Source organism: Equus caballus, chromosome 3 (genome assembly GCF_041296265.1).
Source record: "Equus caballus isolate H_3958 breed thoroughbred chromosome 3, TB-T2T, whole genome shotgun sequence".
NCBI classification, from domain to species: Eukaryota; Metazoa; Chordata; class Mammalia; order Perissodactyla; family Equidae; genus Equus; species Equus caballus.
Genome location: NC_091686.1, coordinates 87,774,122 through 87,786,937, shown reverse-complemented (window position 1 = coordinate 87,786,937; position 12,816 = coordinate 87,774,122). Strand labels below are relative to the sequence as shown.

At 36.3% G+C, this 12,816-nt stretch overlaps 1 protein-coding gene and 1 long non-coding RNA gene across 3 annotated transcripts in view; one reads left to right on the top strand and one right to left on the bottom strand.

The window, feature by feature from the left end:
• The window catches only part of LOC111772913 (uncharacterized), a 48,887-nt gene that overhangs the window by 9,236 nt on the left and 26,835 nt on the right, over positions 1–12,816 (top strand). The gene's annotated exons all lie outside the window — the stretch shown is intronic.
• Positions 8,360–12,816, bottom strand: part of GABRA4 (gamma-aminobutyric acid type A receptor subunit alpha4) — a 64,736-nt gene continuing 60,279 nt past the window's right edge. For both annotated transcript variants that reach the window (XM_070262497.1, XM_001495996.5), the window contains one exon: positions 8,360–11,356. In XM_070262497.1, the coding sequence (XP_070118598.1) occupies positions 10,823–11,356 (534 nt within the window). In that variant the 3' untranslated portion in view covers positions 8,360–10,822. The remainder of the gene's footprint in view (positions 11,357–12,816) is intronic.

The following is a 12,816-nucleotide window of genomic DNA, read 5'->3' as shown; positions in this document are numbered from 1 at the left end:
TTGCTGAACCACTCTAAGCTTTATTTTCATAACCAAGCAGCCAGCACTGAGCTTCTGCTTCCAATTAGTCAGAAAAAGAATTAACCTTTAACTATTATATTCCAAAAGTGAGCTAGGTAGAAATTATTCATAGAAGATGAAAACAAATAAAATGAGTATAATTTAAACAAGTGATGTAATCCAGTTTGAAAAGTCATAACACTTCTATGTGTTCCATTATCTCATTTTTCCTACCTCTCTGTTTATGCTTATGCTTGAGAATAGTTTTGTTTGCTTGATTTTGACCTCCACTTTCTTTTGCATTAGCTGTACTTCTCTATTATCAATATTGAACTAAAAGGCAAGCACTTTCTAACTAGTATTCAGTTCAGTTGGAAACAGGATCTGGTGATCAATGAGAACTTCAGAAAATAAAAACAAAAGAAAGCATAACAGAAATCACTACACAATAAAGGGGCTGTACACTGTAAATATTAAAATTTTAGTAGAAACATTCCCACAAGAGTGGGGAATTGCCTTAGTCAGATCAGGCTGCTGTAACAGAATACCAGAGAGTGCGTGGCAACAGAAACTTACTTCTCAATAAGTTCTGGAGGCTGGAAATCCAAAATCAGGGTGCCAGCATGGTTGAGTTCTTCCAGATTGCAGAGTGTCGACTTCTCATTGTATCTTCACATGGCAGAGAACAGAGAGAGGAAGCAAGCTTTCTCAACTCTTATAAGGGCACTAATCCCATTCAAGAGAGCTCCAACCTCATGAACGCATCTAATCCTATCTCCCAAAGGCCCCATCTCCTTACCATCACATGGCAGGTAGGGTTTCGACATACACATTTTGTGAAGACACAAACATTCAGTCAATACCAGCAGTCATATTTAAATGAATAAATACAATTAAATATGGAGGAGGATTTACTCAAATAACGTGTCACAAAAGTGAAGAAAAAAATACTACGTATACCATGTATTTTATTGGGTATGTATTCATATAGGAGTGTGTGTGTGTATTTGTGTCTGTGTGTGATCAACTTTTTTCTCTCAGATACGTTCTCTTTTTTAAAAGATATAATCAAAAGCCTGAATTTTTCTTCAGAAAACACTTGTTTCAGACCAAGGAGGGTTACATGAGAATGCTTCATAGTACATTATAAAATATAAAAAGCAAAACTTTCATTAAAGACCATAGAGTGTTCAAAGTGCTTCATCTCATCAAAATAATTACGGCTAACATTCTGAGCTACATATTCGTAAGCATCAGCTACGTATTTTTATTTAGCCTCATTCAGTTTCTCAGAAATTTGAGCTGGCCCTTAGATTTTGAACTGTTTTAAATATCACACTTTATTATTTGCTATTCCAAAGGAGCAAGAATAATGAAGCTCCAAGTATAACAAATTTAGTTTTTATGATATGATGAAATATGCATTATTATTTTTCTTTACTTCCATAATAAGGAATATTTTCAATTGTATAATTAAATAAACAATTTAAAATTATTCAGCAGGCAGGCAGATAAGCTTTTATTCCTCGGTTTGTGTAACACTTCAATTGAAAAACCAAACAGAATATTTTATTTCTTCTTCAGTCCTCAACATTTTTAGCATAAAATTATTAAGGAGATTTCCTCATTAAGGACAAATCAGTGAAAAATTTAACCTCCTATTAACTATGGCCATTGAATGTCTTGTAGTGTAGAGTGTTGCATGAAAACTGGATTTTGATTCATTTTACAGTGAAACTCCCTTAAAATCATAAAACCTTACCTCATCAACCAACAATAATTTTTACGGATCTCGAAAAATAAAAGCTCTGATTTATTGTATATTTGAACCAGGAAACAGTCTACATAATCAGTAAAAAGACAATAAACATACTTCACTCTATCAGCCAACATCTGTGACAGAATGCAGACTACCACTCACAAATACAAAAGACTGAAAAAGAATGTCCGTCAAAGGTTAACTACAATAATTTTTATTTTCTATTATTATAGTTTCTTTTACTTCCCCCAAAGGGAAATGTTCTCTGTCAACCATGTCAGCACAGATTTAATCCAGATTTAATACCTGATTCCAATGACATCTGATATACAGAAGGGAAAAACTATGTAGCTCTGGTTGTCAGTAAAGAATACTCTGATCAACCTCTGATCTAGTGGAAATACAAATGATAGATGGTGATTCATTTTAAGATAGTGAAATAAAAGCATTTATAATTCACTCCTCTCCTGTGAAATTCCTCCCAAAATAACATAAATAATGAAAAATTGGGAAAAACAAAATAAAAACTATGTAATTATAAGAAATTAACAACAAATGACGATAAATAGCTTTCAAATAATGAGACATTTGCACTATTAGAGAAAGGAAATTGACTGACACATATCTTGGACAGGATATAGATTTCACTAAGTTTCACAGTCCTGAGGCATCCTCCCAAGACTTTGCTTGAGGTTGCCATGAGATGGGCATGGATAGGCAGGCGGAAAACAAATTTGTCTTCATAAGATTCTAGGTACATATTCCCAAATAGTAGAAAATGGGGGTAAAGAACAAATTGCTGATAGACTATATATGATAGTTGTGAAACAGCCCGCTGGATAATAGAGATGACTAGCATTATAGTGGGAAAGGGGAGGCAGAGGCAGTGTCAATCACTAGCGTATTAACAATACAGAGAAAGTAAAACTAGGGAGCTTTACCTCTGTGAGCCACATAGATCACCCAAAAGTAAAAAATAAGGAAAAAATATGGTCCCTGGGCAGAAGATGAAACATATTTGGGGAGGTGGGCTTGAAAACTGAAATTTAAATAGCTACTGTGGGCCGATCTGATTCATTCTCCCACCACTTCCCACACTGTAGTTCAGTAAATAGCTGGCTTCATTCAGTGATTAATAGAAAAAAACCATCCTGGAACATAGGCAAAGGAGGCAGAAACACAATGAAAAAGTAGCTGAAGTTTTTACCAAAGAAAATTTTTTTTTCAGGAAACATAGGAAAAGTTTATATAAATAGTTCTTTATAGTCTCAAATAAATTATAGACATGATCTCATTAATAGAGTGAGAAGCTCAAAAAAATATATTTTGTTTCAATAAAGAGATTATAAAAACAGCAAAAAGAAATGAAAAAAATGAAATGGCACAGACCATTTCAAGAAAGAAATGGAAAAGAATAAAACCATCAGATCAAATCTAGGAGATCTTGTTGAGATGGCAGTGTAGGCAGACTCTGAACTCACCTCCTCCCACAAACACAACCAGGTTACCTCTATTCTTGGAAAAATTACCCTGGAGAGAGAACTGAAAACTGGATGAAAAGAACCCCCACAACAAGGGACAATCCTGACTGAGGCAGAAATTCCTTCTGGAGAGAAGAAAGCCACCTTTGTGAGTGACGGAGCTTCACAGCCAGCCAGGCAGGAGTCACCCTAGGGTATGTAGCCTTCCCTGGAGAAGTGGGGACCTGAGTGGGGGTCACGTTATTGCTATAAGCATCCTTTAGACTCAGCACAACTGAGACAAGTGTCATACTCTCTGGCTTTGTTGGCTAATAACTACAACAGGGAATACCCCCAGGAAAGCTATGGACATAAGCAGAATAAAGCCAGCTCTTAAAGGGCCCACACACAAATTCACCTGAGTAACCTAAAATCACCAGAAAGAAAGGTTCAAAGTCCTTTGGTGAAAAAAGATGCACCTGATAGGCTCTGGGTGCATCTCAGTGAGAGGGGAGACCTCTCCAGAGGCTGAGACATTGGTGGCAGCCACTGTTGTGACCTAGTACAGGTGTGCTGACACAGACTGGCATATGCCATTGGAGTTCTTCACCTGGCCTATTAGCCCAGGGGTCAGCCACACCCACTAGAGTGCAGATTTAATCCAGTTCAGCCAGGGAAGGCAGCCTGCCCTAGGCACTGGCCCCATCCAAGAGCAAGCCCTGGGGCAACTTTTCAGCCTGCATAGATCCTCTACAGGTAGGGGGTGTGTGCACCTCTGTGGGGCAGGGCCTGTGTGAGGACCAAGTGAACCATGGAGGGCTTTGGTGGAGAAGTGGGGGAAACTGCAGTGTGGTAAGTGGGTATGCTCCAGGGGTCAGGAAGTGTGCACTGGCCAGGACTGTATTGATGGTGTGTGTGAACCTGTGTGGGGTGGGGCTTATCAGTGGCAGAAGACCTGAGCTTCACAAACAGCCACAAATGGGATCAACTCCACCTTCCAAAGCCTGAAACAGTTGGGTGCTCCCATGCCTGAGGCCAGCCCCATTCAGTTGCAATCCTAAGAGAGCTGACAACAGCCTTGCAGGCCTGAGGCCTACAGCAATTGTAAAGCCCTGAGTCTAGCAAGCAGCTGCACTGGGTGCCTACCCATTAACAGGAAAACTGCAATAGGAGTGTGCTATTAGACCTTGTAGCCAATGGTGCTGGGGCTCCCCAAACCTGATTTACAAACAGTCAGCCAGAGTGGGAAAGCCCAGTCTCCCTGGGTACCTGCAGTAAGAGCAACCCTGCCACAGCGGAAGGGCACACATAGCCCACACAGGGCTCACTCCTGGAATGTTTAGACTGGTGTCAAGAGGGAAGCATAGTGCAGAGCCTCAAAGGGCATCTCTTACATAAGGCCACTTCTCCAAGAATAAGAGACATAGCTGACTCATCTAATACATAGATATGAGCATGGAAAAAAAGGCATAATGAGGAGGCAAAGGTTTATGTTCCAAGCAACAGAACAGGACAAAACCCCACAAAAAGAACTAAATGAAACATAAGTAAGCGATCTACCTGACAAAGAGTTCAAACAAAAACTCCTAAGCATGCTCACTGATATTGGGAGAAGACTGGATGAACACAGTGAGAATGCCAAGAAATAATTGGAAAACGTAAAAAAGAACCAATCAGAAATGAAAAATTCACTAGGGGAACTCAATAGCAGAGCAGATGATACAGAAGAACAGATCAGCAAGCTGGATGAAAGACTAGAGGAAATTACCCAAGCTGAACAGATAAAAGAAAAAATAATTAAAAAGAATGAGAACAGTCTAAGGGAACTCTGGGACAATACCAGGCACACTAACATTCATATTATATGTGTCCCAGAAGGAGAAGAGAGAGACAAAGGGGCAGAGAATCTATTTGAAGAAATAATAACTGAAAACTTTCCTAACCTAAGGAAGGAACAGACATCCAAATACAGGAAGCACTGAGAGCACGAAACAAGATAAACTCAGAGAGACCCACACCAAGACACATAATTAAAATGTCCAAAATCAAAGATAAAGAGAGAATCCTAAAAGCTGCAAGAGAAAGGCAACAAGTGCTATACAAAGGAAAACCCATAAGGCTATCAGCAGACTTCTCAGCTGAAACCCTACATGCTAGAAGAGAGTGGCATGAATTATTTAAAATGCTGAAAAGAAAAAACCTATAGTATCAGAGATTGGATTAGTGGTTACCAGAGGGGAGGGGGATAGGGAGGAGGGCGAAAGGGTTGATTAGACACACGTGTGTGGTGATGGATTGTTATTAGTATTTGGGTGGTGAACATGATGTAATCTACACAGAATTGAAAATATATTACGATGTACACCTGGAAGTTAGATAGTGTTATAATCCAATTGCAATAACTGCAATAAAAAATGAAAACAATTGAAAATCAAAAAAATGACTGAAACCATTAGGTAGTTGAAAATTGCTTTAGAGATTTAGAATAAAATAAACACATTTAAAATAGTGTAAACAAAACTGAAAGCTCACTTGGGTTATGATTAACAAAAGCTGACATGAAATTTAAAAATACAAAAGTGACTATAGAGACTTATAAGTAGTTATAAAGGTAAGAGATTTAACATAATTAGAATTCTGAAAGAAAAAATTATTTAGGCACATAATTGGAAAAACCTTTCCTGAACTAAAGATTGAAATCTGGGATTAAAAAAAACATAGAGTCTCCAAAATCTCTTGCTTTAATTAAATTTCAACAATTTCTTCAGTTTTATCCTAGTATTTTTATCTTAAATTGATTTAAAGGTAAATTTATTTTTTTTATTATTTAACAACATTCATACATGGCATATTTGGCTCCTAAATTTATTTTTGTCTTTCAATCAATCAATCAGTCTACTCTTCTACACAATTTTATCTATACAAAAGTATCAGCATAATATTCATGAAATATTAACAAATTCTCAGTGGTGGGATTTTGAGGTTGTTTTTAAATTTCTGCAATACCTACCTTTAACAATCATGTATCACTTTTACAAGTAACAGTAAAGTCATTGGGATTAAAAAGAATGGAAGGTAAAGATTGAGAGAAAACAAAAACAAGACATCTCAATTCTTGTACTACCTCTAGATTCGTGGCCCCCCCATTCCATGGCTCATACAGCAATCAGGTGATTTCTCTAAAACAGGAGCATAGAATGTTCATTTTCATCATATTACCCTGCAAGATTTTCAACAAATTGCCACTAATCCAGGATCAAACCCAATTTCTTTAGTAATTTCCAGAAAAATCTCTCTAATTCAGCCCAAGCAGATCTTTCCCACATCAACAACTCTCACATTCTTCCCCACATTCACCCTTCTCTTCCATGACCCTGAACTATTTTGTAGTAAGTGTTCTCCTTGAAGTTCCAAATCTATCCTTCTTTTCATGCTTCAGGTGATGGTAAAATGTGCTTCTGTTGTTTGTTTGTTTGTTTGTGGGAGTAGGCAAAGGGGCTAGAACTCCAAATTATTCTACAAAATTCAATTCAACATCATCTCTGTGAAGCCGACCCTGCCATCACTCTTTTTTCCTTCACATCAACAAAGTTATAAAATTATGTGCATCTGTATCAGCGCCATGTAGAGCAATATTAGAGCATGATGCAAAAGGAAAACTTAATACTCATCCCATCTTTAAAATTTGGGTATTTTGTTCATCATGGATTTTTGCATGAATTTTGATTTTTTTAAATATTCTTTCAAAATATTATTTATCTTGATTATTGAGGTTTTGGGCACCTCTTTGTATTTTTGTGCCCAGAGTGAGTACTCACTCATATTACCCTACTCTGGGCCCTACTCTTTACTAATGAAGCACTTACTACACTCCATAGTTATTTCTCTACACATCTATCATCAATACCAAACTGTGACCACCGGTAAGGAAAGGAATCAGTTTCATTTACCTATGTATATCTAAAAATCAGCACAGTACCCAACATTGACCATTTAGTAAAGATGAATAAAACCAGAAAATAGAAATAACCAAAATTATTTAGTCTTCAAAGAACAAAATCTCCCATGGGGAAGAAAATATCTAATCTAAATGGAGAGATGTCATTTTCTCTGTTTAAGATAAGGAAACCCTAGTTTGAGGCAAGTCGTGAGCTTAAAGTAATTAAGCAGTGGAACTAAAATCAAGATTTTTTCCTCATAAACATCTATTTCGGCACAAAGTATGAGTGTGTCTATTCCAAGAATATGCTTGTATTTAGTCTACTATGAGAATCAGAAGATATTAAAATTGAAAGAAATCTTAGATATTATTTAGTCTCTCCTTCCTCTTATAAATAAGTAACAAGCCTAGAGAGGTTAAACGACTCATTTAAAACCACGATTAAGTCAGAACTGGAAATCAGTTCACCTGTTTCTCCATCTGGTGCTTTTCCATGGGAGGTTATTCACAAATCTAGAAGAGAGGACCACTGGAACACAAGAGAGTGGAGAGTAGGGATCTTTTTCTAGGCCAGGCAGAATCGACCAGTTCATGGGTAAAATAAACCACAAACAAATTTTTTATGTATTGCTTGAAACGTGGCCGTTGCTAAGGTGAGGTGATTGAAAAATGACCTTTCAAAGTTCATTCCTGCCCTGTGCTTTTATCTCTGTCACTAACTTGTCTATGATTCATTTCCATCTGTAAAAGAGAGTGACTCTACTCTCTGCCTACTCCAATTCAAGATATATCAGGTCCAATTTAAAATACATATTACTCAAATACTCTGTATATACACAAATGCAAGTCATTTTTAACTGTGGATTAATCACGTAAACACATAATTATACCTAGTAATGCCTGCAGGAAATTGGAAGTAATTATGTAGCAGTTAGTAGCCAACTTGGAGTTGAAAGCTACAATATAGACAGTGGTACTGAATAAAACAATTCTGAATTTCAACTTAAAAGCTAGAGACATACAAAGCTACCATTCTCAGCCAGAATTCTGCTTCTTCTTCACAAATTACCAGGACTTTGGGCTCTCCTGACTCTGGTGAGATTGTCTAACGGAGAAAAGTGATTGGTTCTTCACAAAAGTGTTTTGTTTAATGTAGCTCTGAGTTATTAGAATGATAGAAATGGTGACCAAAATAAAAAGTTTAGCCTTGAATTAATTTAATGGAATTCAGTCAGAGCAAACAAACTATGCATTATTATTATTATTAACATTGTGTACAAATGAAATAATTCCTTTAAGTACAAATGATTAGACTTTCCTGTCAATTTATCCTTCAAGTTAACACTTAAGAATCCTGATTAATTTTATCCTTTCTCTTTTTTTGGCTACCTGACTTATTTTAAAATCTTCTTCATATACAAAGGTAAGAAAAAAACTAGAAGTTCACCTGGATGTCTGGTCTACAAATCTAAGATCACTTATTTTTATCACTTTAAAATCTGCAAAATTTATAGGAGAAGAATTTCTTTTAAAAAAGGAAACCAATCAAATATTTCTTAAGAATAGGCAATAGATAAGCAAGGAGTATGTCCCTTAGCAAATAAATAAGGTCATTTCATTGGAATAATGAGTGATTACTGTTTCCAACCACAGTTTCAAGCATTGTCCTCAAGGCTAGAAATCTACTCACATTCATGAAATAACTAATGATAAGCTTTTTTGTACAAGTACTTTTTATTAAATATATACATAGTACAAATTCTACTGGGCCTCATATTACTGGCATCAATTTGTAAGTAAGGGGTTTGGATTGGATGATTTCTAAAGCCTCTTTCAGCCTTAAAATTATCCATTCTAGGAAATACCTAGAGAGCTAGCCAAGAAGGAATTCTCAGATATGACTCACAGTTGGTATTTGCACATTTTACAATTCTCATAAACAACCATTTCAAGGTAATGCAATAACTGAAATATTAATGCCAGTTAATTAATATCATTTCTTCTTTAAAAAATAAGAGATCCTGTTCGCAAGGTGGCCATTTCTATCAAATGTTCCCCCAAACATCCAGAACACATTAATTGACACACCCAGATCAGGAAGAGAGAAGTACAGAAGAAAAATCTGGAAGCAACACAACAGAAAAACCAGACCTAGATACAGCAGCATAAGACAGCTGCAAGAAATTCAATTAAGTTGTTAAGCCTACCTAATGAAAAAGAAAAGTCAGGACACGAAAATTCTGATAAATTGCATAACACCGTCAGTGGTATCCTACCCCTTGGCTATGATTTTTTTCTTTACTCCATTTCTTTGCTGCTCTTTTAATTTTAAAAAACTCATCTTAGTTATGAAACTGTATGAAAACTGCCCCAAAATAAACACAGAACTGCCCAGAAATATGGAACTATGGACACAAAAACTCCCCTGAGGTTAGCATTTCACCAGCTAATACAGATCTATGTTTGGAAAAGCATCAAAAAGGCCATGTATTGAGTTCCTAACTCTAATGATTCTGTGATTCAGTTCAAATTCTATTCTCTGATGCGATCAAATTTGAGACAGGTAATCTATAAGGTCTTACTGTGCCCAGATTTCTACTTTCAGGTACGTAGTACTTTTCATGTAGAGGACAATCTATAACACATTTTCATTACATTTTGAAGTCAATTCCTGAAGTTATGCTAAAGTATACTTATCTCAAAGGTGGCTATGTGAACAATATACTTGTTATCCTCTATCAGGATAGTAGAAACAAATATTTTGAATATGTTGTCAGACTCTAAATAAATTTCCTCCATTAAAGAATGCAACGTCCTCTGCTAGTTTATGGTTTGTTAGCATGCATTGGCTGTTCTACTATTTAGGTAATATTGTAGGTAAGGGTGAAAGAGCTTTCCTAGAGAGACAGTTCTAGCACAGTGCCTGGAACATGGTAGGCTCTGGATAACTATATGTTGAAAGAATACATAACTGAATGAACTACTGTCAAAAAGAAGTCACACAATGAGTTAAACTTTGGCTCAAAGCACAAATTTTCAAGTCAACTGTTAAGTCCTGTTTGGCCAACATATGACAGGGAACACATTTCCCCTGGTCTCTGTCTTTGTTTTTGATGCAGCAGAGGTTTCACTCTATTGGTCAGTATTTGTTTTGTTCCATTTTCCCTTCTGAAAATGTTTCATTTAACAGGGAAAGTCCTTTTCTTGCAGATACTAAGAGAATCTCCAAAGGTCACTGCATATAATATCCGATAAACAATTCTGATTAAGGGCAGTGCCACTGGGAAATTTATGGTGGCTGGTTGATATTCATAGAGTATATAAAAAAAAAGTCTGTTTTCAAATTTCAGTGCATAAATATGCACTGAGTAACTCTAATAGCCCTATTTCTCTCGTCCCAACTTTCCAGGATGGTCCGTATTCTGTCTAATTTGAGTGCTGAATTGATTCTATTTAAATCATCTTTCTGAAATGAAAGATGGCTCACTTTCTCTTCACTGAGGAATTAATTAACTCTCCCAACAACTGGCTGGAATTTTTTAAATGGAAAAATTACGTAGAATTTTTATTTTAGTAAAGAATAATTGTTTATCTTTAAAAACATTTAAAAAGACATTCTGCATTAAGTTCATCATCTTTTAGGAAACTACTATCACAACAAAATCACATTAGACTTTCTGATTTTTCCATAGTGTCCTTCGATAAATAAACAACCCAATAGACCATGTTAAATGCCCCAAATGTTACTGGAAAGAGAATGCGGGCATATTTATCTATTTTACTTGCGCCAGATCCAGAAGGTGGTGGAGCAGAGGCAGCAGTAGTGGCTGACAACTTCCCAGAAGCCCCTCTAGTATTAAGTGTGGTCTTAATTCGCTCCAGTCTTGATCCAAACACGCGGTGAGTAGAAGCAGATCCAACTGAAGCTTGTCGGGGCACATACCCAGTTCTACTCGGCGCAGAAGAGGTTGCAGATGGAAGTGCTCTTGCCGCAGATATCGTTTCAGCTGCACTTGCATGGCTGAACGGGTTTGGACTGGAAGCTAACTGAGACTGCGGTGTGGCTTCCGAGGATCCTTGAACAACTGTGGAAGATTTGCTTGAATGGTTTCCCACCTCAGTTCTGTTGCCACCATCAGATGCAGAGTGGACCAGGGCATTTGTTCTTTTTCTCATGTTCAGATTGGCATTTATGTTCTGAAAAGGTATATTAACAATTATATTTGCTATGTAATTTTATGTGGGTTTATACAAAATTTAAAGGGATTAAATAATTAAAATTAGTTGCTTCTATAAAATAAACCTTTATTAACATGCTATAGCTACTCAGCTTGACGTAAAAACTTTAAAAGACCTAACTAAAAAAAAAGTATATATTTGAAACTCTGAATCAAAAGTATTCTATTTCTAAATAAAATCCATTCTTGTAAATAATTAAAGTTTAAATCTATAGAAAGAAAATGAGGCTTTTAGCACTATAAACTAGAGTTACACTTGATTTTGTTTCAGGAGTTCATGATGAGAGCTGTACAACTTCTTTGCTCAGTTTTATTATAAATAATATTCTGTGATATAGTGCATACATTTCATTGAGTCTTGTATATGTTTGTTTTATAAACAGGAAGAACTGTACCAACTCTTGTGCACCGAATAACAATAACAATCATCCATATGTGCATGACATTCCTTAAAAAGGAAAAAAAAAAAACTCCAAAAGTTAGTTTTTTGGGGGGGGAGGAAGATTAGCCCTGAGCTAACATCTGCCGCCAATCCTCCTCTTTTTTGCTAAGGAAGACTAGCCCTGGGCTAATATCCATGCCTCTCTTCCTCTACTTTATGTGTGGGACTCCTGCCACTCGTGACGTGACAAGTGGTGCGTAGGTCTGCCCCCAAAATCCGAACTGACGAACCCCGGGCTGCCAAAGCAGAACTGGTGAACTAAACTGCTGTGCCACTGGGCCGGCTAAAGTTTTAATTTCCAAATTCCTGGGATTTATTTTCATAATCTTACATACGCAATCATATACATTATTATAAAAGCTATAAATCCGAATGCAGTTTAGTTTTTCACAATTAATAGCGAAAATATAAAGGAAAACTAATTTTAAATAAAATGTTATATTAGACATATAAGCACCATCCTCATTTCATTGCATAAATATGTGAGTTCAAACTATTTACCAATAAAGAGCATTTAAATCAAAATGGAAATCACTATTTTCCATCAAATTATTTTATGTGTAGAACAAGTCTACATTTGAATACAGATGCATGGTAAACATTAAAATTAATTCTCCTTACATCTTGACAGGCATGATAAATAACTGTATAGCCAACTATAGCTTGCCCACTCTAATGAAGGAAAGCAATTGCTCAAATGGTTCCTAAAATAGTCATGTCTGTCTTTAGAATATACTATTTTTTGGAATGATTTTTCCTCCTTAATTATGTTTAAGTTATATTAAGAGCACACTGTAATTACTTTCTATATCCTCTCCCCCTCCCATTTCATAGAATAAAAGGTGGGTGAGGAGGTGGAGAAATAGACGAGAGAGAGAGGGGAAGAAGAACAGCTCACAAGTGGGTGATTAGAAGGAGCCAGTCTACAAGAAATTTCACAGATGATACTATATACAATTAGTTGAGCGCTCACTTTA